Source organism: Mytilus californianus, unplaced genomic scaffold (genome assembly GCF_021869535.1).
Source record: "Mytilus californianus isolate M0D057914Y unplaced genomic scaffold, xbMytCali1.0.p SCAF_7, whole genome shotgun sequence".
NCBI lineage: Eukaryota > Metazoa > Mollusca > Bivalvia > Mytilida > Mytilidae > Mytilus > Mytilus californianus.
The window spans coordinates 50,379,575-50,404,984 of record NW_026262723.1 but is presented as its reverse complement, the minus strand read 5'-3'; the positions used below and the strand labels follow the sequence as shown (position 1 = coordinate 50,404,984).

The 25,410-nt window shown below is 32.9% G+C and overlaps 1 protein-coding gene across 5 annotated transcripts in view; it reads left to right on the top strand.

Annotated features, from left to right (window-relative positions):
- LOC127709697 (probable E3 ubiquitin-protein ligase HERC4) overlaps positions 1–25,410 on the top strand; it is a 428,281-nt gene that overhangs the window by 94,507 nt on the left and 308,364 nt on the right. For all 5 annotated transcript variants that reach the window (XM_052215333.1, XM_052215334.1, XM_052215335.1 and 2 more), the window contains exon 9: positions 18,558–18,807. In XM_052215333.1, coding sequence (XP_052071293.1) covers positions 18,558–18,807 — 250 coding nt within the window. The remainder of the gene's footprint in view (positions 1–18,557; positions 18,808–25,410) is intronic.

Genomic DNA, 25,410 nt, shown 5'->3' with positions numbered 1-25,410 from the left:
CTTCCATTCTGTAACTTAAGTTTGCCCCAACGAAACATTATGAAACCTATACACAATATTCATTACCACAAAACTAAGATCAAGTACAAATTTTTTGTTTCCGTTTTCTAACTTTAGTTTGCTTCAACCAAATGTTATGAAACTTATACACAATGCTTATTACTACATAATACAGATTAAGGTAGCACTACAGTCTAACAATGATTTTTTGATGATATTTTTTTTATCACATAATTTTGAATGAAGTATTGTTCTGCACAGTTTGTAAAAATCCCAAAGTCATTATCATATCACAACAGGGAGTAAATTGATAATGAACTTATGTAAATAAAAGCACATGGTAATTAATCTAAATATATAGGCATTTGGGAGGGGCTAATATGTCAATCATCTGTTGATACCAGTGTCCAGCTGTTAATCCCTGACCACAAGATAAATATTATGGTCTTATCTCATTGTATTGCAACAAAAGTAATTTATATAACATGTTTATAAACAGAGAAAAAGAAAAAGATATGAATAGGAAAAAATCTAAAGGGAAGAAAACTACAAAAAATGAAAAATAAATATGGAAAAGAGTGTGAAAGTATCTTTGAAAGCCTCTGACTGCCTGTATAATTTTCTTCTATTTGGTCTTCTACATTTAAATACAGTTTTAGGCATTTTAACCAATTTTAAGTTTATGTGAACTTTTTCAATTCCATAAATCTCAAAAATCATGTGGGAGTGTCTTTTTTTAAAGAAGTGGATGGTCTTGGATCTTTTTATGAACATGTCTTTTGATGCACAATTTTAATGTTCTAGCTAATTTCATTAATAGTATATTTCTTTTTAAAATACAAATGAAAAGTATTCTTTATAGTGAGAATAATGATGTTAAATATTGATTATATGCAGCTGGTCAATCCTGTTATTCTCTTATCTTAGACTGTCTGGTCAGAGGCGGAGCTTTGTCTATATTTAATTACTACATCACAGATATTGGTCAAATCTGTGACGTCAAACTCCCGCCAAATGCCAAGTTAATGTTGCACAGTGCCACACATAATGCAAAATTTACAGCATTAGAGCATCAAAGAGACAAAGTGTGTGGTTCTATTGATAAAGTAATGGTGTCAGAACACACCTGGGGTGTTCCCAGTGGAATATTTGTATTTATGTTACATTTATAGGGGTTCCAAGGGGGGAATTCCGTTTTTAGGTCATTTCTCAGAACAATTTTTCATGAGATTTGTTAGGAAAAAATGAAAATATAAACTTTATGGGTACCCCCTTTGGCTTGACTTTGATATATGTGATTAAAGGGAGTATTTTCTACAATACCGTGTCCCAGTTTTTGGATAATTTGTTTCTAAATGAATTTATATGTCTCCAAAGATGAAAGGTGAAATGAGGTTTGGCACCCAGCAGTTAAATCAATATATCTTCTTACTGGAGGCATATATAAAAAATCTGAGACACGGTTTTGCAGCTTGTATATGGTTGATTAAAGGGATGAAAACAAATTTTTACTACCATTTGACCTGAATGTGCCATTTCCATCCAAGTTGGAAGACCACTTTTTTGGCAATTAATGAGCTATATTTTGAGATTAATCATACCAAAAATAAATTTATCTATGGGTTAAGAAAGAGTAACATTTCAGCTTTAAAATGAGATAAAGACTTTAAAAATCCATTGAGTAGTTTGGGAGAAATTAATCTTTAAAGACTGTTGGTTGGAGTCAGAAAATTCTGACTGTAGTGCTACCATTAAGTATGAAAATTGGTGGCGACACTTTTACCATTCTTGAGTTATGTCCCTTTATAAACATAAAAATTGCTGAATTTTTCATTTCCGTTCTCTAACTTTAGTTTGTCTCAACCATTATTTATAAAACTTATACACAACCGTTCTAGAGTTATGCGTGTTTACAAATAGAAAAATTGCTGAATTTTTAGTTTCTGTTCTCTACTTAAGTTAGCCTCAACCAAATGTTATGAGACTTACACACAATGCTTTTTACCACAAAACTCAGATCAAGTTCAAATTTGGGTAGCGTCCCTTTTACCGTTCTTCAGTTATGTCCCTTTATAACTATATGATATGCATGCGGGGGCATCATCTGTGTCCACGTGGACACTATCCACATTTATTTTTTTTTAAAAGGGGGGGGGAAATTTTTTGTTTGTTTTTGTTTTTGGGGGGTTGTTTTTAAAAAGGGTGGGGAGTTGAAAAAAAGGGGGGGGAGGGTAAAAAAGAAATTGTGGGAGGGTGACAATTTTTTCTCATTTCAGATTTCAGAAATTAAAAAGAAAATTTCTTCATATTTTTTTTTTTGCCAAAAAAATGGGGGGGATGGTAAAAATTTGTTTTTTAATTTTTAACACCAGATATTCGAAGGAAATATTGGTTATTAAAATGGTGATGTACGGCGGGCGGCTGGGCGGATCTACAGGCAACTGCCAAACAGTGTCAGCACAATAACATGAATTGCTTTAACAAATTTTTTTCAAATTTAAATATGTTGTTTCCTTGGACTTAATGAAGGTCTAGTTCAATTTTCAAGATATTAGTATATCTCCTTTGTGAATTATCACCATTTTTAATATCCAAAAGTGGAATTTTAAAATATTTTACTCTTGTTATCTTTTTTATGACTAAGCATAATGTCTTATCTCACAATAAAAATTGGGAGTGACAGATTTATTTGAAAATTATCTATTTCCTAAGTGGTAATGATTATAAGCTATATTATTAGACATTTTGAAGTTAATTACATTATTAATTATTAATTAGATCTGGGTTATATCTTAGCATATAATATCATTGGAGTGACAGATTTATTTGAAAATTTTTTGTTTCCTGATAAGATCTGTAGGACTGTATATATAAAAAATTTACTAGTAGGACTGTATAAATGGTATTTGATATTTACTGTTCATTATTAGACATTTTGTAGATATTTAAGTCTCCCTAAACCATATATATTCTTACCCCCACCCCCTTTCAATTTGAGAATGTGCTTTTATCAGGATATCTTGTAAACGGTTGAGATCCCCACCCCTAAACCATATATATTCTTGTATGGGACAATAAAACAAATCAAATGAAATATTTGGGGAGTCCCCGGGTTCACCCCCACCCCCCTACTTTTTGAAAACTTGTAAACGGTCAAGATCCCAACCCTGAAACCATACATATTCTTGTATGTGACAACAAAACAAATAAAATGAAATAAAAGGTGAGTCCCCTGGGGTCACCCCCACCCCCTCCTGTTTGAGAACTTGTAAACGGTCAAGATCCCCACCCCCTAAACCATATATATTCTTGTACAGGACAATAACACAGATCAAATGAAATATAGGGGAAGTCCATGGGGGTCACCCCCACCCCCCTTCTTTTTGATAACTTGTAAATGGTCGAGATCTCCACCCCTAAACCATATATATTCTTGAATGGGACAATAAAACAAATCAAATGAAATTAAGGAGAAAATTCCCTGGGGTAACCCGCCCCCCCTTCTTTTTGAAAACTTGTAAATGGTCAAGATCCCCATGCGGAAACCATATATATTCTTGTATGGGACCATAAAACAAATCAAATGAAATATAAGGCGAATCCCCTGGGGTCACCCCCACCCCCTCCTGTTTAAGAACTTGTAAACGATCAAGATCCCTACCCCTAAACCATATATTCTTGTACAGGACAAAAAAACAAATCATATGAAATAAAGGGAGAGTCCCCTGGGGATCACCCCCCCTTTTGAGAACTTGTAAATGGTTGAGATCTCCACCCCTAAACCATATAAATTCCTGTTCGTAATTTCAAGAAGATTTGAATGACATACAGGGTCAATCCATAGGCGTCACTAATGCATATCATAAACCAATTTGTACTGGACATTGCCCAATGTCAAGCGACAATGGGAATGACGTATTATTGGAGCTTTGTTTGGGAGACTTCGTAACAGCATTCTGTTACAATTATTTCTTGTTACTGATAAGTTTTATAGATTTTGAAATGACATTGTATTAATGATAAATAAAATTTAGGATTTTTTTCTTCTTTTCCTTGGTAAATTGTTTGTAGAATTTTGTGGCAAGTTTGTTTGTTATTCTGTAAAAACTAATTTTCTGAATGCTATATATATTTATTTTTGATGAAGTTAACTCCTTTAAAAACTAAGCTTATATTGTCTATTAATAAACATATATTTAGATTTCTGATTTTGGGCCCAGTTTTCAAGTTGGTCCAAATTGGGGTCCAAAATTAAACTGTGTTTGATTTCAACATAAATTGAATATATATAGGGTTCTTTGAAATGCTTAATCAAAACCTGTATTTCTTTTCATTATTAATAAGATAATACCACATTGAGGTCCAAAGGGTCCTAAATTACACTTTTGATTAATTTCATCAAAAATTGAATTCTTTGGTTCTTTGATATGCTGATTCTAGCAATGTTTGAGTGTTAAATCATATTTAATTTTAGAGAACTTAGTCAACACCGGTTGTTGTTATTATATTATTGATTATAATTTGAAAAATTGCATCATATCTTATTTTAGAGAACTATTTATCCAGTTTGAGTTATTTCCCTTTGCACAGAAAATATTATGGATAAAATTAACCTGTGTTTCATTTCAACATAAATTAAATATATATAGGGTTCTTTCAAATGCTGAATCTAAACCTGTATTTAAATATTAGATTTTTGGGCCCAGTTTTCAAGTTGGTCCAAATCAGGGTCCAAAATTAAACTTTGTTTGATTCAACAAAAAAAATATTTATGGGGTTCTTTGAAATGCTATATCTAACCATGTATTGAGAGATTTTGGATTGTGGGCTCCTTTATCAAATTGGTCCACATTGAGGTCCAAAGAGTCTTAAATTAAACTTTTGTCTGATTTCATAAAAAATTGAATTCTTGGGGTTTTTTGATATGCTGATTCTAATATGTACTTAGATTTTTGATATTGGACCATAATAGGTATTTAAATGTCCAATTTCAAGTATTTCAGTTCTTAAACCACATTCATTTTGTGTCACAAACCTATGCGGTGTCAAATATTCAATCACAATCCAAATTCAGAGTTGTTTTAAGCTTAAATGTAGTGTCCATACTTTGTCAACTGTTCAGGGTTCCACCTCTGCAGGAAAATCCGGTTTGCTCTCACTCTGACAGCCTCTTGTTTATTTTGGAGGGGAAAAAAAATCTAACAGTTAGACATAAACTTTATATTGCAAAAATGATCAGCAAGACAAGATCTACAAATAAGTCAACATGGCTGAAATAGTCAGTTGGTTCCTTATTAAAGTAATTGCCCTTTAAAGACATTTTTTACCATTTTTTTAAAAAATTTTGCCTATTACATTTGTATTTTGAAAACTATTAAAGATAGATAAAAACTTTGAATAGCAAAAATTATCAGGATGACAAGATCGGCAAATAAGTCAAAATGGGGAAATAATCAGTTTACTCCTTACAGGATTTATCACCCTGAAATGATAATTTTTGTCTCGCTTTGACAAGAGTCAAAAAGGGAGACATAGGTATGCTGTTTCTGAGGTCAGTCTATGGTGAAACACTAGTGGTTGGTCAATGATATTTGGTATGCAGTTGTATTAGCATTGGCATATCTGATTTCCATGGAGATTATTTTGCCCGCCCCCTCAGTAATGGTCTATTGACTTTGAAAATTTTGCTTAATTTACATGTATTAGTTTGTGATTAGGTCAGTTTATGGGGAACCACTATTAGTAGGTCAATGATATTTGGTATGCAGTTGTATAAGCATTGGCATATCTCATTTTCATGGAGATTATTTGGTCCTGCTCACTCAGTCATGGTTTATTGACTTTGAACTTTTGCTTAGTTTACATATATTAGTTTGTGATTAGGTCAGTTAAAGGGGAACCATTAGTGGTAGATAAATGATATTTGCACATTTCATTTCCATGGAAATTATTTGGCCATGCCCCCTCAGTCATGGTCTATTGACTTTGAATGTTTTCCATAGTTTACATGTTAAAGTTTGTATTAGATCAGTTTAAGATGAACCACTAATGTTAAGTCAATGATATTTGGTATGCAAATGTATTGGCATTTGCAAGTCTTATTTCCATGGAGATTATATGGCCCCACCCCCTCATCATGGTTTATTGACTTTGAGAGGTTTACATAGTTTACAAGTTAATGTGTGTGTTTAAGTTTGTATAAAGGGAATGACTTATGATAAGTCAATGTATTTGGTATGCAGTTGAATTAGCATTGGCACATTTCATTTCCATGGAGATTGTTTGGCCCTGTACTTTCAGTCATGGTTTATTGGCTTTGAATATTTTGCATATCTTACATGTTAAAGTATTGCTATTTTAATTTCAACATTTGCATTGTCAAAATAACAAAAAGGCGGGACATACATGACATATATCTGTGTTCATTACCATTTTTTGTTGTTATTGTCTATTATCTTAAAAACTGTAAACGATAGATAGAAACTTTTAAAAGCAAAAATGATCAGCAAGACAAGATCTGCAAATAGGTAAGCTAACATGTAGATGCAGATGTCAGTTGTCTTCTTATAGGTATAGAACCATTAGTAATTTTGCCGTGCCAGAAACAACATACAGTTAACTCTCGTCTCGAACTCTGTTGACTCAAAATTTTAGATGAGTCGAAGTTTTCCCATGGTCTCGAACTTTGTCCCATATATGTATTTCGACTCCTGATGGGTCGGAATTGGATGAGTCGAAATTTCAGTTGACTCGAACCAAATTTATGGTCCCAAGGTTAACAAAAGCATTCAAATTGCATTATTTATCTCGAAATATAAATACACATATGTCAAAACATGACCACAGGGATTGGAATGGATTGAAGAGTTCATCTGACAATACACATGTAATTAAATTTCCTTTCACTGACCACTGTATTGATTTATTACATTCTTTTTCAACAAGTGTTTACTTAAGATTATCTTTGATAATAAATAATTATAGTGATACATTTAGGAAAAAATATTTAAAATGTTTTAAAAACAATTCACCGTAATCATACATTAATGAGCTTGGTTGTGCATAAAGTACGGATTAACTCAAAACTACTTAATCGGCATCTTTCATCTTTTAGTATTTTCTCATGCAGAAAGATATTGAAATAAAAGAAAATGCAAAGCAATCTAAATTCTCTAAAATCTTGTGTATACGAGAATGAACAAATTTGTCAACTTTAAAATATCTTCATTTTCAAGTATTGTCAGGATTTTATTCCAGAGTATGCGAAATATTTTCTCATTGCAAAATTTTGGTAATACATGTAGTTAAGTATTTTTTATTTTCCAAAAACAATTTTGAAAACAAACAATTTTCAAATAAAGACTAAATACTTGACAGTCACATCTAACATTTTAATTTACAGATTTATATACTTTATCAAATCATGGGCACGAAAAAGCACTTTGAAACAACCACTGTCCTCTTACTGGAAGGTTTTTTTTGTATTTGTTAGCGTAAAGAGGATATCTAACAAATTCTCTGGTATCATAATTTCATGATTTCCGGAACTCTTAGACTAGTCCTATAACATAAGACCTCGGAGCCAATGTTTTCTATTTATGATATTTTCCTTTTACTTGTTTTGCTATTTGTTATTTGGTTATTTTCTATTTTCTGTTTTATCTATCAATATGCCAACCGAGTTCGCATTAAAAAAAGAGAAAATATCAGAGTAAAAACGCTAATAATTGAATAAGAATGTGTTATTATAATAGACTACCGGAATTTAACTTGAGCAACACATTTCACTAAATTATTTGTTTTACACAGAAAAAACCCAGACACTTCAATAAATTGCTGTTTTCCACCTTTGATCATAGATGAAAATTGGTCAATAGTAACCTGGACCTATCATTCCGACCTTAAATATTTATCTATGCTATTATCCTCAATGCCGCATGCTTTGCGGAGAAGCGCAAAATCTTTGGTTTGACCATGATTTAGCATCGGACACCCGCTGTCTACTTGGCAGTTCCAAACACTACCAGCTAAGGCTTTATATATAAACAAAATGTATACTACTTACTTGGTTCAGGGAAAGTTGGGATTAGAATTTTAAAACTCCGCCCAGTACACAGGGACGCTATATATATTAGTCGGTGATATAGGCAAACCTTAACTTCTGTCTTACTTGTTGAAATGCGTTTTTGAAAAGGGAAGCTATTAAGGAAAGTTCTTGATTTCAAAAAATGAAAGTGGAGTATGTTATTGCAGCAAAAAATATGAATGGCAATTTTCTTAATGATGTGTGAACACTGGTTTGACCCACCTGCTGCAAATTAACATAATTATCGGTCTATGATGATAAAAAGGAGATGGACTCGTAGGGTTAACATGGGTATAGACATATGACTTCCCTAATCCGACAGATAACCCCTTTCTTAGACAGGGTGTTCATACAGCTGGATGTATAAATACGCAGCCTCGTAGGGTAAATAAAATGCTTCGCTGAGCGCAGCCAGATACTACCGCAGAGGTCTAACTCTAAACAGTTGGGGCAAGTTTGGACACAATATTCAAGCTTGATACTGTCTGAATTTTGATTGTGATCAAATTTTTGACATAATATAGGTTTCTGACACAAAATAAATGTGGTCAAAGATCTTAAAAATTTGAAATGGGACATTTAATTTACCTAGAATGGTCTGATATCCAAAATCGAACAACATGGTTAGATTCAGCATATAAAAAAAAAACCAAAAATTTAATTTTAGTTCAAACCTTAATATGGACTAATTTGAAAACAGGGCCCAAAATAAAAACTCTAAATGCACAATAAGATTCAGCATATCATACAGCCGCAATAATTCAGTTTTTGATGAAATCAAACAAAGTTTAATTTTGGACCCTTTTGACCTCAATGTAGACCAATTTAAAAATGGGGCCCAATATCCAAAAAAGTAATACAAGGTTAGAACTCCCAAAAATTAAAGACTTTAAATTAATCCCATTGAAATTGGTTAAAAGATTTGTATTTATTTTTGAATTGAAGATTTCTTGCTATTGCGCAATACTGTGCAATTGAAGATTTCTTGCTATTGCGCAATACTGGCCAATTGAAGATTAAATGCTATTGCGCAATACTGTATAATTGAAGATTTCTTGCTATTGCGCAATACTGTGCAATTGAAGATTTCTTGCTATTGCGCAATACTGTGCTATTGTGCAATACTGTGCAATTGAAGATTTCTTGCTATTGCCCAATACTTTGTTGTTGTGCAATACTATACTATTGCACAATACTGTGCAATTGAAGATTTCTTGCTATTGCGCAATACTGTGCAATTGAAGATTTCTTGCTATTGCCCAATACAGTGCAATAAAAAATTTCTTGCTATTTCTCAATACTGTGCTATTGCTCAATACTGTGCTATTGTGCAAAACTGTGCTATTGCGCATTACTGTGCTATTGCCCATTACTTTGGAATTGAAGATTTCTTACTATTGCGCAATACTGTGTAATTGAAGATTTCTTGCTATTGCGCAATACTGTGCAATTGAAGATTTCTTGCTATTGCGCAATACTGTGCAATTGAAGATTTCTTGCTATTGTGCAATACTGTGCAATTGAAGATTTCTTGCTATTGCGCAATACTGTGCAATCATTTGAAATTTCAAAAATTTTGAAGAAAAAAAATATGAACCCCCAAAAAAAATTGGGAAAAAAAAATTCTCCTTAAACTTTTTAAATCCCCTCCCCCTTGGAGTAAATACCCCCAAATTAACCCCAGCCTTCCCTTTATGGTATGGACCCTTGTAGTACAATTTTAGAGAGATCCATACACTTAAACAAAAGTTACTGTCTGGAAAATTGTAAAATGCTGTTTTTGGCCCCTTATTCCTGAACCGTTGGGGAAATTAACCCCAAACTCAATCCCAGCCTTCCCTTTCTGATATGGAACCTTGTGGTACAATTTCTGAGAGATCTATACACTAACACACAAGTTATTGTCCGGAAACTACAAAAAATGCTTGTTTTTGGCTGCCAATTCCTAAACTGTTGGCGCCATAACCCCCAAAATCAATCCCAACCTTCCTTTTGTGGTATTGAACCTTCTGGTAAATATTATACTCAATAGTCCCAGTGGACATTCAGATAGCACCAATTAAACTTTTATTCTGTGCAATATATACAAAAGAACGTTATTTCTGGGACTTTTATCATAGCTGACTATGCGGTATGGGTTTTGGTCATTGTTGAAGGCCGTACGGCGACCTATAGTTGTTAACTTATTTGTCATTTGGTCTCTGGTGGAGAGTTGTCTCATTGGCACTTATACCACATCTTCCTATTTTTTATATTTCACACATCTCTCTGACCTTTGTAAATGAAAATTTACTTTGATGAAGTTTGCCAAAGACAAACTATTAATTTCATGTGAAAAGTTTTATTTGAGGGTTGATCACCTTAGACCTTAAATATCTCAGTTGTAATCTAATGTACCAAATTTAAAAATGGCGAGTAGACAGATTTGTTGGGGTTACAACGATATTGATTTCAACCATGATAGCTGTGTTTTGTGAAATCAATTTTACAACACCAAATATGGAAATAAGTTTTCTTCAAAAATATAATGCTTACAAGCAAACGGTGTGAACTATTAGGACTTGTTTCAATACAAACAAGAAGTATGTTGTTACCACATATTCCTAGATACATCTACATGTATGGTAGTCACAGTTTTCGGCACATTTCTTTTGTGTTAACAAGAGTGCACAAGCTGAAATGTCTCACCTGCTTTAGTATTATCATCATTCATGATTGATTTTATGTTGATATTCCTAAAGATAGAGTTTTACTACAAGTATCAGAAAAACTTATATAATTATCAATGATCATGAAAATGAGTCCAAGGTCAGATAAACCAAGCCAGCCTTACAATCATTCCATACACCAAATATTGTTTAACTATAGCATATATAGTATACAAGAAACAGACAAAACCATGAAAATGAGGTTAAGTTCAGATAAACCTTGCGAGACAGACATATTTGTTTTTCATTCATTATTTTGTACATAAATCAGGTCGTTAGTTTTCTCGTTTGAATTGTGATACATTTGTCATTTTGAGGCCTTTTATATCTGAATTTGCGGTATAGGTTTTACTCATTGTTGAAGTCTGTATGGTGACCTTAGTTGTTAATTTCTGTGTCATTTGGTCTCTTGTGGAGAGTTGTCTCATTTGCAATCATACCACATCTTCTTATTTTTATATATACACCTAATCATCATTCCATACACCAAATATACATGTAGTTGACATATTGATTACACAATGTAGTATCTTGAACGAGGACTTACCATTGACCAATGAACCATGAAAATGGGGTAAATGACAAATGATAACTACCAGACAGACATGTACTCCTTACAATCATTGCATACATCAAATATAGTTTATCTACTACTTTTAGTATTAGAAAAACAGACCAAAACACAAAAACTTGACATTGACAAATGACCTATTGCTAACAGTATCTGAAAAACAACCCTAATCGGGTAACTTTAACCTTGATCACTGATCCATGAAATGAGGTTGAGATAAAGTGAACCATGTCATGCATGTCTGAAGGACATTTAGACTTGCATGGGACCCATATATCTAATGCAAGTATCCTAATTTAGCAGTCACTGAATCATGAAAATGAGACCAAGGACAGCAGACATACATGAATGATGAGACGGGTTGATGTGTTGTTTATGAATGTTCCATATTTCTCCAGCAATCTTTAATGGATGTTTTGGGTAACAAAATTGCAATTCTAGTAATGTTAAAGTCAACTGTTGATGTCATTCAGTTGATTGATCAAACATAATTCAAATGAGATAAAATCATGAAAATTTTGCAGACCGAATTTTTCCATTTTTCCATTTAGAAGTATTTACAATTTTAATCTTATATGTTTATAAGGCCACAATTTTTTTTAAAAGTATCATTTTCAGAATCTTTGTTGCAATCCCTATTAATTTGTGTGCATATCTAATTTTACGAAACAATATTTATCTTATTTTAGTAATCTGAATAATTGTAATAGGTAATGAGGTTGTCAGTTAGGGAGCTACCATTTGATTTTTATGGGGGGCTAGGATGAAAAATTTTGTCCTGCATTTTTTTTTTAGTTGTAATCTCTGTCCTGGCTTTTTATTTTTCACTCTTTTCGTTCCTGCCTTTTTTTACATAAATTGTCATCCTGCCTTTTTTTTTTGCAAAGTTGCTCATCCTGCCTTTTTTTTTTAATTCCAAACCACTGTCCTGCCTTTTTTTTTTTTTTATCAAATTTCATCCTAGCCCCACATAAAAATCAAATGGTAGCTTCCTTAGTGAGACACAAGTTTTTCAAGACAATATAAAATTTGTTTGATTGTTTTGTTTGGTTGCTGTCTCACTGAACAGAACTATATTCCATTTCTCCTTTTATCCAGAAAATATAACTTTTGAAATAGCAACTGAATAGCATATGGATGGACAACAAATGCCAAATGATGTAAAATAATTCAAGTGGCCATTTGGGTAAGAGGGTAGTGAGGTAAAAGATGAGGGAAAGGCATGCACATTTACCACAACTGCCACTTGATATTATGATTTCCAAAATATACAAATCTCATTAGCTTCATTTTGTATTAAAGACAACTGCATATATTGCAGTTTTCATGTCATGAATCATATTTGCAGCAAAATTCAATACAGGCAGCAAAAAATAAATTAAAACAGATCTATTAAACATGTTAAAAAAGAATTTTGATTGATTTTTTGAAACATTTTTTCCTCAAATGTCTATGAGATCAAATTTATAAAACATTAATTTACATTGTAAATTCCAATATAATTATTGACATGTATACATCATGTACATGTACAATTAACTGATCAGCTCCATATTTTCACTATTTTTATATCAATATTCTTCTTCAGTGTTTTGTCGAGCCTGCGACTTTTGTCGCAAAAGCGAGACATAGCGATCCTACATTCCCTTGTTGTCCGCGCCGGCAGCGGCGTCTCCAAATATTCACTCTGTGGTTAAAGTTTTTGAAATTTTAATAACTTTCTTAAACTATCCTGGATTTCTACCAAACTTGGACATAAGCTTGTTTATGATCATAAGATAGTATCCAGAAGTAAATTTTGTAAAAAAAAAAATCCTGTTTTTCCGTATTTTACTTATAAATGGACTTAGTTTTTCTGCCAGTTAACATTACATTCACTCTGTGGTTAAAGTTTTTAAAATTTTGATAACTTTCTTAAACTATCCTGGATAGCTTGTTTATGATCAAAAGCTAGTATCTAGAAGGAAATTTTGTAAAAATATATTTCCTGTTTTTCCGTATTTTACTTATAATAGACTTAGTTTTTCTGCCAGTTAACATTACATTCACTCTGTGTTTAAAGTTTTTAAACTTTTAATAACTTTCTTAAACTATCCTGGATTTGTACCAAACTTGGACAGAAGCTTGTTTATGATCAAAAGCTAGTATCTAGAAGGAAATTTTGTAAAAATATATTTCCTGTTTTTCTGTATACTGTGGATTCATTAATATTCGTTGGATACCAATTTTCGTGGATTTCGTGGGTATAGGAGAACCACGAATTTAAATGTTCAACGAATTACAAATGTTCTAAGGGAATGTATGCAGACTTTGCCAAAACCACGAAATTAAATATCCACGAATATGCTATTTTTCCTCAAACCACGAAAATTGGTACCCACGAAAATAAATGAATCCACAGTATTACTTATAAATGGACTTAGTTTTTCTTCCAGTTAAAGGGGCCTCAGTGGCTGAGTGGCCTAAGTAGTTACTACTGTAATCACTATAGCCAGTCAACACTGAGGTTGTGAGTTCGAACCCCGCTCGTGCGGGTGCACTTGACTCCAATCTTAATTGACTAGGATTGTCAGTTTTCCTATCGAAGGTCGGTGGTTTTCTCCAGGCACTCCGGCTTCCTCCACCAATAAAAACTGGCCGCCACGAAATAGCCCAAAAGCGGTGCTTAAAAGTGGCGTTAAAACACCAAAAATCAAATCAGATCTTCCAGTTAACATTACATACAGTCTGTAGTTAAAGTTTTTTAAAACATTTATTAGATTCATAAACCATTCTGGATTTTTACCAAACGTGGACAGAAGCTTTTTACAATCAAAAGATAGTATCTATAAGAAAATTTTTAATAATTTTTTCCCCATTTTTGTTGAGCCTGTGACTAGCAGCAAAAGTAGTCGAGACACTGGGTTCCGGGGAACCCTTACGAATTTTTTAAATGACTCAATATTCTGTATTCATCATTGGGACATGTAGGTAAAGTAGGTCCTTTTGATCTTGGATTTTTATATGGATTTTGACAGCACTTAGCATATAGTTCTAAATTATAAATGATCTTTGCTTCTAAAGTGGATTCTGACAACACATTGCATATAGTCACCAAGTATAGTTGATCTTGGGTTCTCATATGGATTCTGACAGTACTTTGATTATACATGTAGTTCCAAGTATTGTTGATCTCGGATTCCAATGTTGTTCCTAAGTTTCAACACTTTACATATAGTTCCCAATTGCAAGAAAAGATGATCTTGGCTTCTCATGTAAATTAGGTCAGTACTTTGCCAATAGTTTCCAAGTGAAGTTGAACATTTCAGAACATTTTACAACGTTAACAAATCACTACTTCCTCTTACATGTACTTGAAGCCTGAAATTAAATGTCAGAGTAATTATGTCAGAAAATCAACCATGATTGACATTTAAATGCATAATGTAATTCATCTTTAAATAAATTGCTTCGCCAAGCGCAGCTGGATACGACCGCAGAGGTCCAACCCTGAACAGTTGGGGCAAAAATGGACACAATATTTGCGCTTGATACAGGTCTGAATTTGGATGGTAATTAAATATTTGACACATAATAGGTTTCTGACACAGAATAACTGTAGTCAAAAAACTTAGAATTGGTTATATGATTTGAATTTATATTCAATTTTTTGCTTTTGTGCAATACACTATGCTGTTGCATATTGACCAAATTTTAATTGGCTAAAATTAATATTCCTTAATAGTAACTTCTTAAAATAGATTGACAGCTACGTAATCATCTCAAGACAATACAACATTTTTTTATACATAATTTAAAAGCAGTGTAAGGGAGGTAATCCAAACGTGTTTGGATTACCTCCCTTGCACTGCTTTTAAATTGTCTTAAGTAATTGTCCTTTACCCAGGAAACCCTTGTTTTTCCCCCTTTTTTGCCCCTAATTCCTAAACGGTTTGAGCCATAACCCCCCAAAGAAAATCCTAACCATCCCTTTGTGGTATGGAAACTTGTGGTATAATTACAGAGAGATCCATACACCGTTTCACAAGTTATTGTCTGGAAACTAGAAAAATGCTTATTTAGGCCCCTTTTTGGCCCCTAATTCCTAAACTGGGGACAAGTAATTTCTGTCTTAAATTCTGAAATGCAGCTGAGCTACATTTGTACTCCTCGTCAACCAAATTATGTTGAGGTTACTTGTACCCTGTTTGAAATATGGGATTCACAAATTTTGTATTTAAAAATACTAAGCACAAAACAATATTGAATTTGGAGTTTGGAAAATTAACCTTCAACTCAAATGTATGTGTTATTTGGTAAACTAAATAAGCCCTATGTTTGAACCTTGATACTGGACCTTATGAAACTTTTTAATTTATACCAGAGGGGTGGGGGGTGGGGGTTAAATTGTAAACAAATTATGATCATGACGAATCCATCAATAAAATGTATTGCCTCGTACTGTAGGGGTTATAATTTACAAATTAGGCTATTTATATTCTGAAGAAAACAAATAAAACAATATTACTTTTTGAGGGGGTGGAGAGGGGTAAGGGAACATGGGAATGAGGGAGCGGGAAGAAGGAGTCAGGGGCGGGAAAAGGCGTTATTGGGTCTGTTCTCTCCCAAAACACATTCACACCCTACAAGTTCACCCCCTGGGTTAGTTCGCACCCTATTTTTTTTATTCAAATACATGTTGAATTATTAGATGTATTTTCAGATATCAATAGATCTATATTTTCATGAATAAAAGTTCGTGATCTTTTTAAATGAAATATTTTTTTGGGTGATTATATAAATTACATGATTAATTATTATAAACGTTAATTACTTATGATTACTATATATAACTAATTGATAATTTACAAAGCTAATAAGGTATTATTGTCATGTGTATGAAAATTATGATTGCTGTTATAACTAGCTTTGGTGTAAAGTGAAAACAAAAGTAACTAGTTTGGTAGGAGTAAAAGTAATAGATTTTAAATAGAAAAGTTCAGAAAACATGAAAGATAATTGTTTTTAACAGCCTGTGCCCTTTGATCTCGTGTTTGTCAATTTATTTTTAAACAATAAAAAAACTTAATATCTTTATTTTATAGTAATACACTAACTAAAAGCATGATTAACAAAATTATTCAAAACATTACTTTTAAAAAGGGTGAATACAGACCCAGAGTGCGAACGTGTGGGTTGCGAATGTGAAAGGGGTTGAACATGAACATGGTGAATGGGAGCAAACATGATTTTGGGTGAAAGGACCAGGATTCGAAAAGGGGGGGGGATGAATATTCTGGGAAATATAGGGGATGGAAGTCGAAGTATGGGGAGGAAATTTTAGAGTAGAGGGGAAGGGAAATAGTTGGGCATAGGTAAGTGGGAATCAGGGACCACTGTCTGAGTGTAGTTATGGGGTACCCCCCATGAGGAATGTTGGTAAAATATTTGTTAGAATAATGTTACTCCATATTTTACTCCATTTGACCAAGGATTTGTATAGTACTATACAAATCCTTGATTTGACACTAACGGTAGCTACGAAATTAGATTTGACGAAAGATGATATAAAATTAAGGCTCTTGATTTTGACGCTAACGGTAGCGCAAAAATGACATTTGACGCTTGACAGTAAAGGGCATTCCTACCCTCCTGTCCCGGCATCCCCTCCTCTTTCACACGGATATTTTCCCCAACAGGTTATACATGTTCACAAATTGCCGGTTAAAGGTAAAATAAACACATAAGAAAGATACCAGCCATAACGATTATACTTGGAACAAAAATTTAGCCCATGCAAGGTTTCAGCCGCAAAGATTTTCTACAGTAGCGAGTATTTTGAGACAACCCCCCACTTTGTATTTTTTGTGATACTGATAACATTTGGCTGCCTAAAATATTGAAATCTTTGTTTTCTTATGTAATGACTCTACCTTCATTGTTGTCTATTCCCCACTATGTCTGTTATTCATGTACATGGTTGTATTCATCAGAATTGTATGCTGCTCAACAATGGCGACCCTGAAATTTCTGTTGTCCGATGATGGCGCCAAATTAGAGGGAAACAACTTGCGCCTGACAAAATTACCGTATTTCATTACAAACAATTATATATTCAGATAATGTCCATTGATATAATTGCAAACATTATTTTATTAAAGTGATCAATAAAGAATTCACAACAAAGTAATTTTTTGGGGTGCATTGAAATCAGACCTCATGGGGTAGAGGGGTAAACCAAAAGTCCATAACTTTTTTAAAAGCCTGGTGACCCCCATTTTATTTTACCTTAAAATACTTGAAAAGTTCAAAGCTTTGACAATATCCGTTTTTAAAAAAAATCTACTGGGGAAATTTGACGAAAAATTGATTTAATCAATATTTTTAGCCTTAAACTGAAATTAGAAAATGCAAAATTTAGACGTAAATCTGACAATAAAAGGATTTTTAAGTTTAAAACAACCAATGGAAATGTTAACATTTCAAATTTTAATGTTTTTTCACATAATAATCATACTGACTTGGTTCTAAAAGTCTTTGAATTTGATGTAGCCGTTATTGTTGAAAGGCTGGAAATGTTTGGAAATAGGGTCAAAATCGCACATTTCGCTTCCATTTGAGGGAAAAACGAGCCTTATGACCCCCTTTTTTCTTTGCATTTTTGGATTCAGCATAAAAAGATCTACTAAATATGTCAAAATTCAAAAATTCTACCGGGGGTCCTTATTGGGGTGAGCCACCTTATATGACAATTTTGACTCTTTTTTGTGTTTTTGACAAAAACTTGAGAAGATAGAAACTGTAAACAGCAAAAATTGTCCGCAATACAGGTTCAACAAAAAAAGAGATTTTAGTAATGAATAATATTCTAGTCTAAAATGTTGGGGAGTGTCCATTGATGAAGATGCACATAGACCTTGGTCAGCTACACTGGCTCTTTAGAGCCTCTAGTTTAAGTTTTCATGGATTCCAAATTACACGCTTTTGAATAAAAATCAGGTATTCCTAAATCAGTAACTTTTAACTTTAATGATCTTGTAGATCTTGACTTACAAATGAACTTATGTACAAGATGAGATAGAACAAGATGTTTATTCTTCAAAAATTTTTTGAAAAGAAGAAATTCATAAACTTTGATTACCCAATTTCCAGTCTGCTTGTTGAGATTTAAAAGTCACTACAAAAACTGAATTAGCCATTTTTATTGTTGCAGACGTCATACACTAACATATGTACCAGAGACGGGGAGAATTTACTCATTTGGATCTGGCTCTTGTGGACAGTTAGGTTTAGGAAACACAGATAAGAAAACCAGCCCAATGCTTGTGCCTTGTCCTTTCATGTCTTCCATCAATAGCAGATCACCAAGAGCTATGGAAATAGATGGCACATCTCATATTGTCAGCAGAATCTTCTCTGGTGGAAACAAATGTATTGTGCTGGCAAATAAAATTAATTCTCAGGTAATACTTTGTGAGGGATACATTTTATGAGAGGGATTGTATGGTAACAATCCTATACATAAATAGACATAAGTCATATCAAAATATAAATTCAAAGTGACCGTATGCTTAAAATAACATCCTGCAGTTATACTTATGAGATGAGTAGATGATCATGTGTATCCTTAAAATACTTCCTGTATTTGTGATAAGTTGTCATTGTTCAATACCTACCAGAAGATAACATCTCCCAAAATGATAGCTGATTTCTATCAACTATAGTGCTGCATTTGTTTGCACCTGTCCTAAGTCAGGAATCTGCGCGATGTTCAGTAGTTGTCGTATGTTGATGTGGTTCATAAGTGTTTCTCGTTTCTCGTTTTTTATATAGATTAGACCGTTGGTTTTCCCGTTTGAATGGTTTTACACTAGTAATTTTTGGGGCCCTTTATAGCTTGCTGTTCGGTGTGAGCCAAGGCTCCGTGTTGAAGGCCGTACTTTGACCTATAATGGTTTACTTTTATAAATTTTGACTTGGATGGAGAGTTGTCTCATTGGCACTCATACCACATCTTCTTATATCTAATTAAGACTAGTTAAAAGCAATGATAGGTGGTGTTGCCATAGCAGTTAGAGGGAAAATTATAGATTCCAGCCCAGCTGGGGAGGAATTTAAGAATAAGATCTTCTCTAACATTGTTAGGTTGATTTTCTTGGCACTATTTATATATATTAATGTCCTTCATCAGTATGAGCAGCCTGGTGTAAAAAAAAGATTGAAAGTTTTAGTATTCTATAATCTTTTGAACTAGATACAAATTAAGTATTTACAACCGTCGGGAGTGCATAGTTATATATTAAAAATGAAGTAACACATCTAGTACTGCTTGATTATAACTTCCTCCTTTCATTGATCCCATTTGGTGCCAATGTTTGCAACTTTCGTATCCAAAATCTTTCCCGAGTGACTCTCTCCTCTGCACCATGAAGTGTAAAGATGTTTAATTTTATTTATTAACTGTGTACAGTCTCTTCTCCATAACAATCCGACACCCTTGTAAGAGTTATTGTTGACTTATGTCTAGACCTTCTGTTTATATATAGATTACTGAACAAAGTAATTTTAACACTATTTGGTATGTAAATATGTAAAATATTTGCAATGAATGTGATGAAAAATGAACACAATGAATATGATGAAAAATAAACGCAATATTGTGCAAGACCAACTAGTTTCATCAGGTGATTAGAGATAGTGAAATTAACCCTTTCGTACGGAATGTATCCTTTTGGCACCCTCCTGCGCATGCCGAAATTATCCTTTAGGCACACTGGTGTAGAGGCAGAAATTATCCTTAAGGATACATAAGTTTCTATTTTAAGACCATCACAATGCAAACAGAAAAATTAACATTCTAACGAATTTCTTGACCCAGTTGATCTATGAATAGTATAATAAACACTAAATGCATTCCATATATTCGTATCGGGCGTAAATACACTGTCAAACACAAAGTTTTTTCAAAGAATGTTGAGAGAAAAAAACTTGTGACATAAAAAAATGGTGGAATCGAAAACAATCGCTGTCATGTGTTTCATTTAGAGTTAAAACATTTAGAAAACTTAACCTGTGGTCATGAACATGTTTTACCACGCCACATTCTTTATGTGCCTGTCCCAAGTCAGGAGCCTGTAGTTCAATGGTTGTCGTTGGTTCATGTCTGTCATATTTGTTTTTCGTAAATTGTTTTGTTATAAATTAGGCCGTTATTTTTCTCAATTGAATTGTTTCATATTTTTCATGTTGAGGCCTTTTATAGCCGACTATATGGTATGTGTTTTTCTCATTGTTGAAGGCTGTACAGTTGCCAAAAGGATACATTCCGTATGAACAGGCAATCAATTTTTTTGATTGGTCTTTGATATTTTATTGAAACGTTTGGTTTAAGAGAGCAGGGATAGGGTGGGGAGTAAAGGAAGCACTGCAGGCCTTGAAGATTTTGTGAAAGAAACCAAATTCTGATACTGATTTTTGTTGCAGAATGCGAGACATAGGGATTACAATCGTGCAGCGGTGGTGGCGAACGGCATTAACTATTTGTTTAAAGCTTTATATTTCAGAAGGTAGAAGACCTGGAATGGATTCCTTATACCTTGTATACAGATACCTTATGTAACAAGGTTTCTGTCTGTCATATGTCCATTGTCCTTAACCTCATTTTCATGGTTCAGTGACTGATTGAAAAAAAATTACAGTTTTTTTTGTAGAGTGAAATTCTCACTTATTATGAGTAATAGGATAACTATATTTGGTATATGGGTTCCTTGTTAGGTCTACATGACCATCAGGTAGGGTTCATCTGACCTCGACATCATTTTATGGATCAGTGATCGGGGTTAAAGTTACTTGTCTAAGATACTATAAGCATTAGGTCAACTATATTTGGTGTATGGATTGATTGTATGGTGTACATGTCTGAGGGGCAGGTTTCATCTGATCTTGAATTTCAGGGTTCATTGGAAAATATTTAGTTTTTGTGGTTTGGTCTATTTCTCAGATACTATAAGTAAAATGGCCAACATTTTTGGTGTATAGAATGATTGTAAGGTGTACATGTCTATCTGGCAGGTTTCATCTAACCTTGACCTCATTTTCATGGTTCATTAGTCAATGATAAATTTTTTGTAATTTTGTAAGTTTATCAGATACTGTAAGCAATAGGTCAACTATATTTGGTGTATGGAATAATTGTAAGGTGTACATGTCTGTCTGGCAGGGTTTATATGACCTTGACTTCATTTTCATGGTTCATTGGTCAATGTTAAGATTTTATGGTTTGGTCTGTTTCTCATGTACTAAACAATAGGACCACCTTATTTGGTGTATGGAATGATTGTAAGGTGAACACAACCTTACTTTGACCTATACTGGTTTACTTTTACAAATTGTGACTTGGATGGAGAGTTGTCTCATTGGCACTCATACCACATCTTCTTATATCTATGTCTGTATGGCATGTTTCATCTGACTGCGACCTCATTTTCATAGTTTTTGTGATACTTGTAGTAAAACCTTCATATTACAGACTTTCAACAGGAATTCAATAAGTCTAACAGGCGAGACATTTCAGCGTGTGCACTCTTATTATTTAATTAACTAATGTGATCCTGGTACTGATGAAAAAATAATTTATTCTCCTAAAATACATGGAATGATCTTGAAAAGCTTGAAAATAAGTTCATTGTTTCTAGAAATAAGGGGATATAGAAATACTGGGTGTACATTTGTCTGTCCCTATCAGGTCTTGTCTAAGACGATTACAAAAGCAGTGCCAATCAACTATTTTTAAAGGAGTTATGCCTCTTTGAAATAAAAATTATATTGAAAATTGCATTGTTAGTGAGCACACTAAATCCTCAATTTCTTGAAGTATTTTTAACTGGTTTTTCGAAGGAAATATCAGTTATTGATTTGGGGATGTACCGCGGGCGGGCTGGCGGGCGGATCGGCGGCTGCCAAACAGTGTCTCCTCAATAACATGAAAATGCTGTGACAATTTTTTTTCAAATTTACATATGTTGTTACCTGTGACTAAATGAAGGTCAAGTTCAATTATCACGATTTTAGCTTTTCTCTTTGTTGAGTTATCGCCCTTTTTAATATCCAAAAATGGTATTTTTAATGTGATTGAGTTATTTCTCTTTGAACAGAAATGGTTAATTATATATATAAAGTTTGATTACACTAACATGACTAATTTTCACTTGTTGATAGATAAGAGCATCTAGAGCGTGTGCACTCTTATTATTTAATTAACTAATGTGATCCTGGTACTGATGAAAAAATAATTTATTCTCCTAAAATACATGGAATGATCTTGAAAAGCTTGAAAATAAGTTCATTGTTTCTAGAAATAAGGGGATATAGAAATACTGGGTGTACATTTGTCTGTCCCTATCAGGTCTTGTCTAAGACGATTACAAAAGCAGTGCCAATCAACTATTTTTAAAGGAGTTATGCCTCTTTGAAATAAAAATTATATTGAAAATTGCATTGTTAGTGAGCACACTAAATCCTCAATTTCTTGAAGTATTTTTAACTGGTTTTTCTTGGGAAATATCAGTTATTGATTTGGGGATGTACCGCGGGCGGGCTGGCGGGCGGATCGGCGGCTGCCAAACAGTGTCTCCTCAATAACATGAAAATGCTGTGACAATTTTTTTTCAAATTTACATATGTTGTTACCTGTGACTAAATGAAGGTCAAGTTCAATTATCACGATTTTAGCTTTTCTCTTTGTTGAGTTATCGCCCTTTTTAATATCCAAAAATGGTATTTTTAATGTGATTGAGTTATTTCTCTTTGAACAGAAATGGTTAATTATATATATAAAGTTTGATTACACTAACATGACTAATTTTCACTTGTTGATAGATAAGAGCATCTAGTAAATGTCTCACACAATTATAAATGGATTGACAGATTTATTTGAAAATTTTCTGTTTTCTAAGTGTTGATGATTATAAGCTATATAGGACTGTATAAATAAAGTTAGAAGTTTACTGTTCATTATTTGACATTTTGAAGATAATTACAGATAAATTTTATAGATTTTTAAAAGACATTGTATTAATGATAAATAAAATTTTGATTTTTTATACCCCTGCTTTAAAAAAGTGGGGGTATACTGTTTTACCTCTGTCTGTCCTTCCGTCAGTTCATCCATTCATCCATCCGTCAGTCCGTCCGTCCCATGAATATTTTCGTCGCATTTTTCTCAGGAACTACTTCACAAGGATTTCTGAAATTTGGTTTCAGGGTTTATATAAGTAAGTTACACCGTGTGATGCGTTTTCAGATTCATTACTGAACAATTTCCTGTTTACTGAACTCTTGTATTATTTTACACATGATAGCCAAATTGAAAATTTTCGTCACATTTTTCTCAAGAACTACTTGACAAGGATTTCTGAAATTTGGTTTCAGGGTTTATATAAGTAAGTTACACCGTGTGATGCGTTTTCAGATTCATTACTGAACAACTTCCTGTTTACCGAACTCTTGTATTATTTTACACATGATAGCCAAATTGAAAATTTTCGTCACATTTTTCTCAAGAACTACTTGACAAGGATTTCTGAAATTTGGTTTCAGGGTATATATAAGTAAGTTACACTGTGTGATGCGTTTTCAGATTCATCAATCAACAACTTCCTGTTTACCAAACACTTGTATTATTTTACACATGATAGCCAAGTTGAAAATTTTCGTCACATTTTTCTCAGGAACTACTTGACAAGGATTTCTGAAATTTGGTTGCAGGGTTTATATAAGTCAGCTATACCGTGTGATGCGTTTTCAGATTCATCACTCAACAACTTCCTGTTTACTGAAATATTTCGGCGGGGGTATCATCAGTGAGCAGTAGCTCACAGTTTTACTTGTTTTTTTTCTTTGGTAAATTGTTTGAAGAATTTTGTGGTAGGTTTGTTTGTTATTATGTAAAAACTAATTTTCTGAATGCTATATATATTTTTTCTTTACCTTGGTAAATTGTTTGAAGAATTTTGTGGTAGGTTGGTTTGTTATTCTGTAAAAACTAATTTTCTGAATGCTTTATATATTTTTTTATGAAGTGAACTACTTTAATTAGATAGGATATACATTTGTATTTCATTACATTTAAAGTTTTTGACATTGATAAGTTGCAGATCTGTATTAGTTTGTGATAAATGAAAGAAAAATATTTGGAACTATTAATTATATTTGATTATAATTTGAAAACAGATATACATTGTGTTACGTCATATCTTATTTTAGAGAATTATTAATCATGAATCATATCTAATGTTAGAGTACTATGTTTAACCATATTTCTGTTCAAAGGGAAATAAATCAAACTTACTTCATGAACCAGTAATGATAAAATCAAAATTTCTTTATACCTTTTTTTTTAAGTCATGTGTGTTATGAAGGTAGATGTCACAGTTGACAATGTTATGTGGTATTTTATTTTTGTTGTGTGTGTTAATGTTTAACTTTTACATGATCCTGTTAGGGGTTCAGATTTGCAAATATCATTTTCATTATTAATTAAATAATAATCTATTTAAGATATTCAATCACTATACAAATTCAGAGCAGTTTCAAGCTTAAATGTTTTGTCCATTCTTGCTCTACTGTTCAGGATTCGACCTCTGTAGGAAAAGCCTCTTGTTATTTGATGCCTGGATGAAGTTTCCATGGAATGTATTAGTTTGTCTGATTAGGTCAGTTGAAGTTTAAACCACTAGTAAAATAGGTCAATGATATTTTGTATGCAATTGAATAAGCATGGACACATCTCATTTTTATGATATTATTTCGCACCGTCCCCTTAGTCATGGTCTTTAGGACTTTGAAACTTTTGCATAGTAAACATGTTAAAATTTGTTATAAGGTCAGTTTAAGATGAACCAGTAATGGCTATTCAATGATATTTAATATACTTTTGGATTATTTAATATACTTTTGAATTTCAATTTTATTGAGATGATGTGGCCATGCTCCCTCTGTGATGGTTCATTGACTTTTGAAACTTGCGCCTTTATGTGATAAGGTCAGTTCAAAATTAACCACTTATG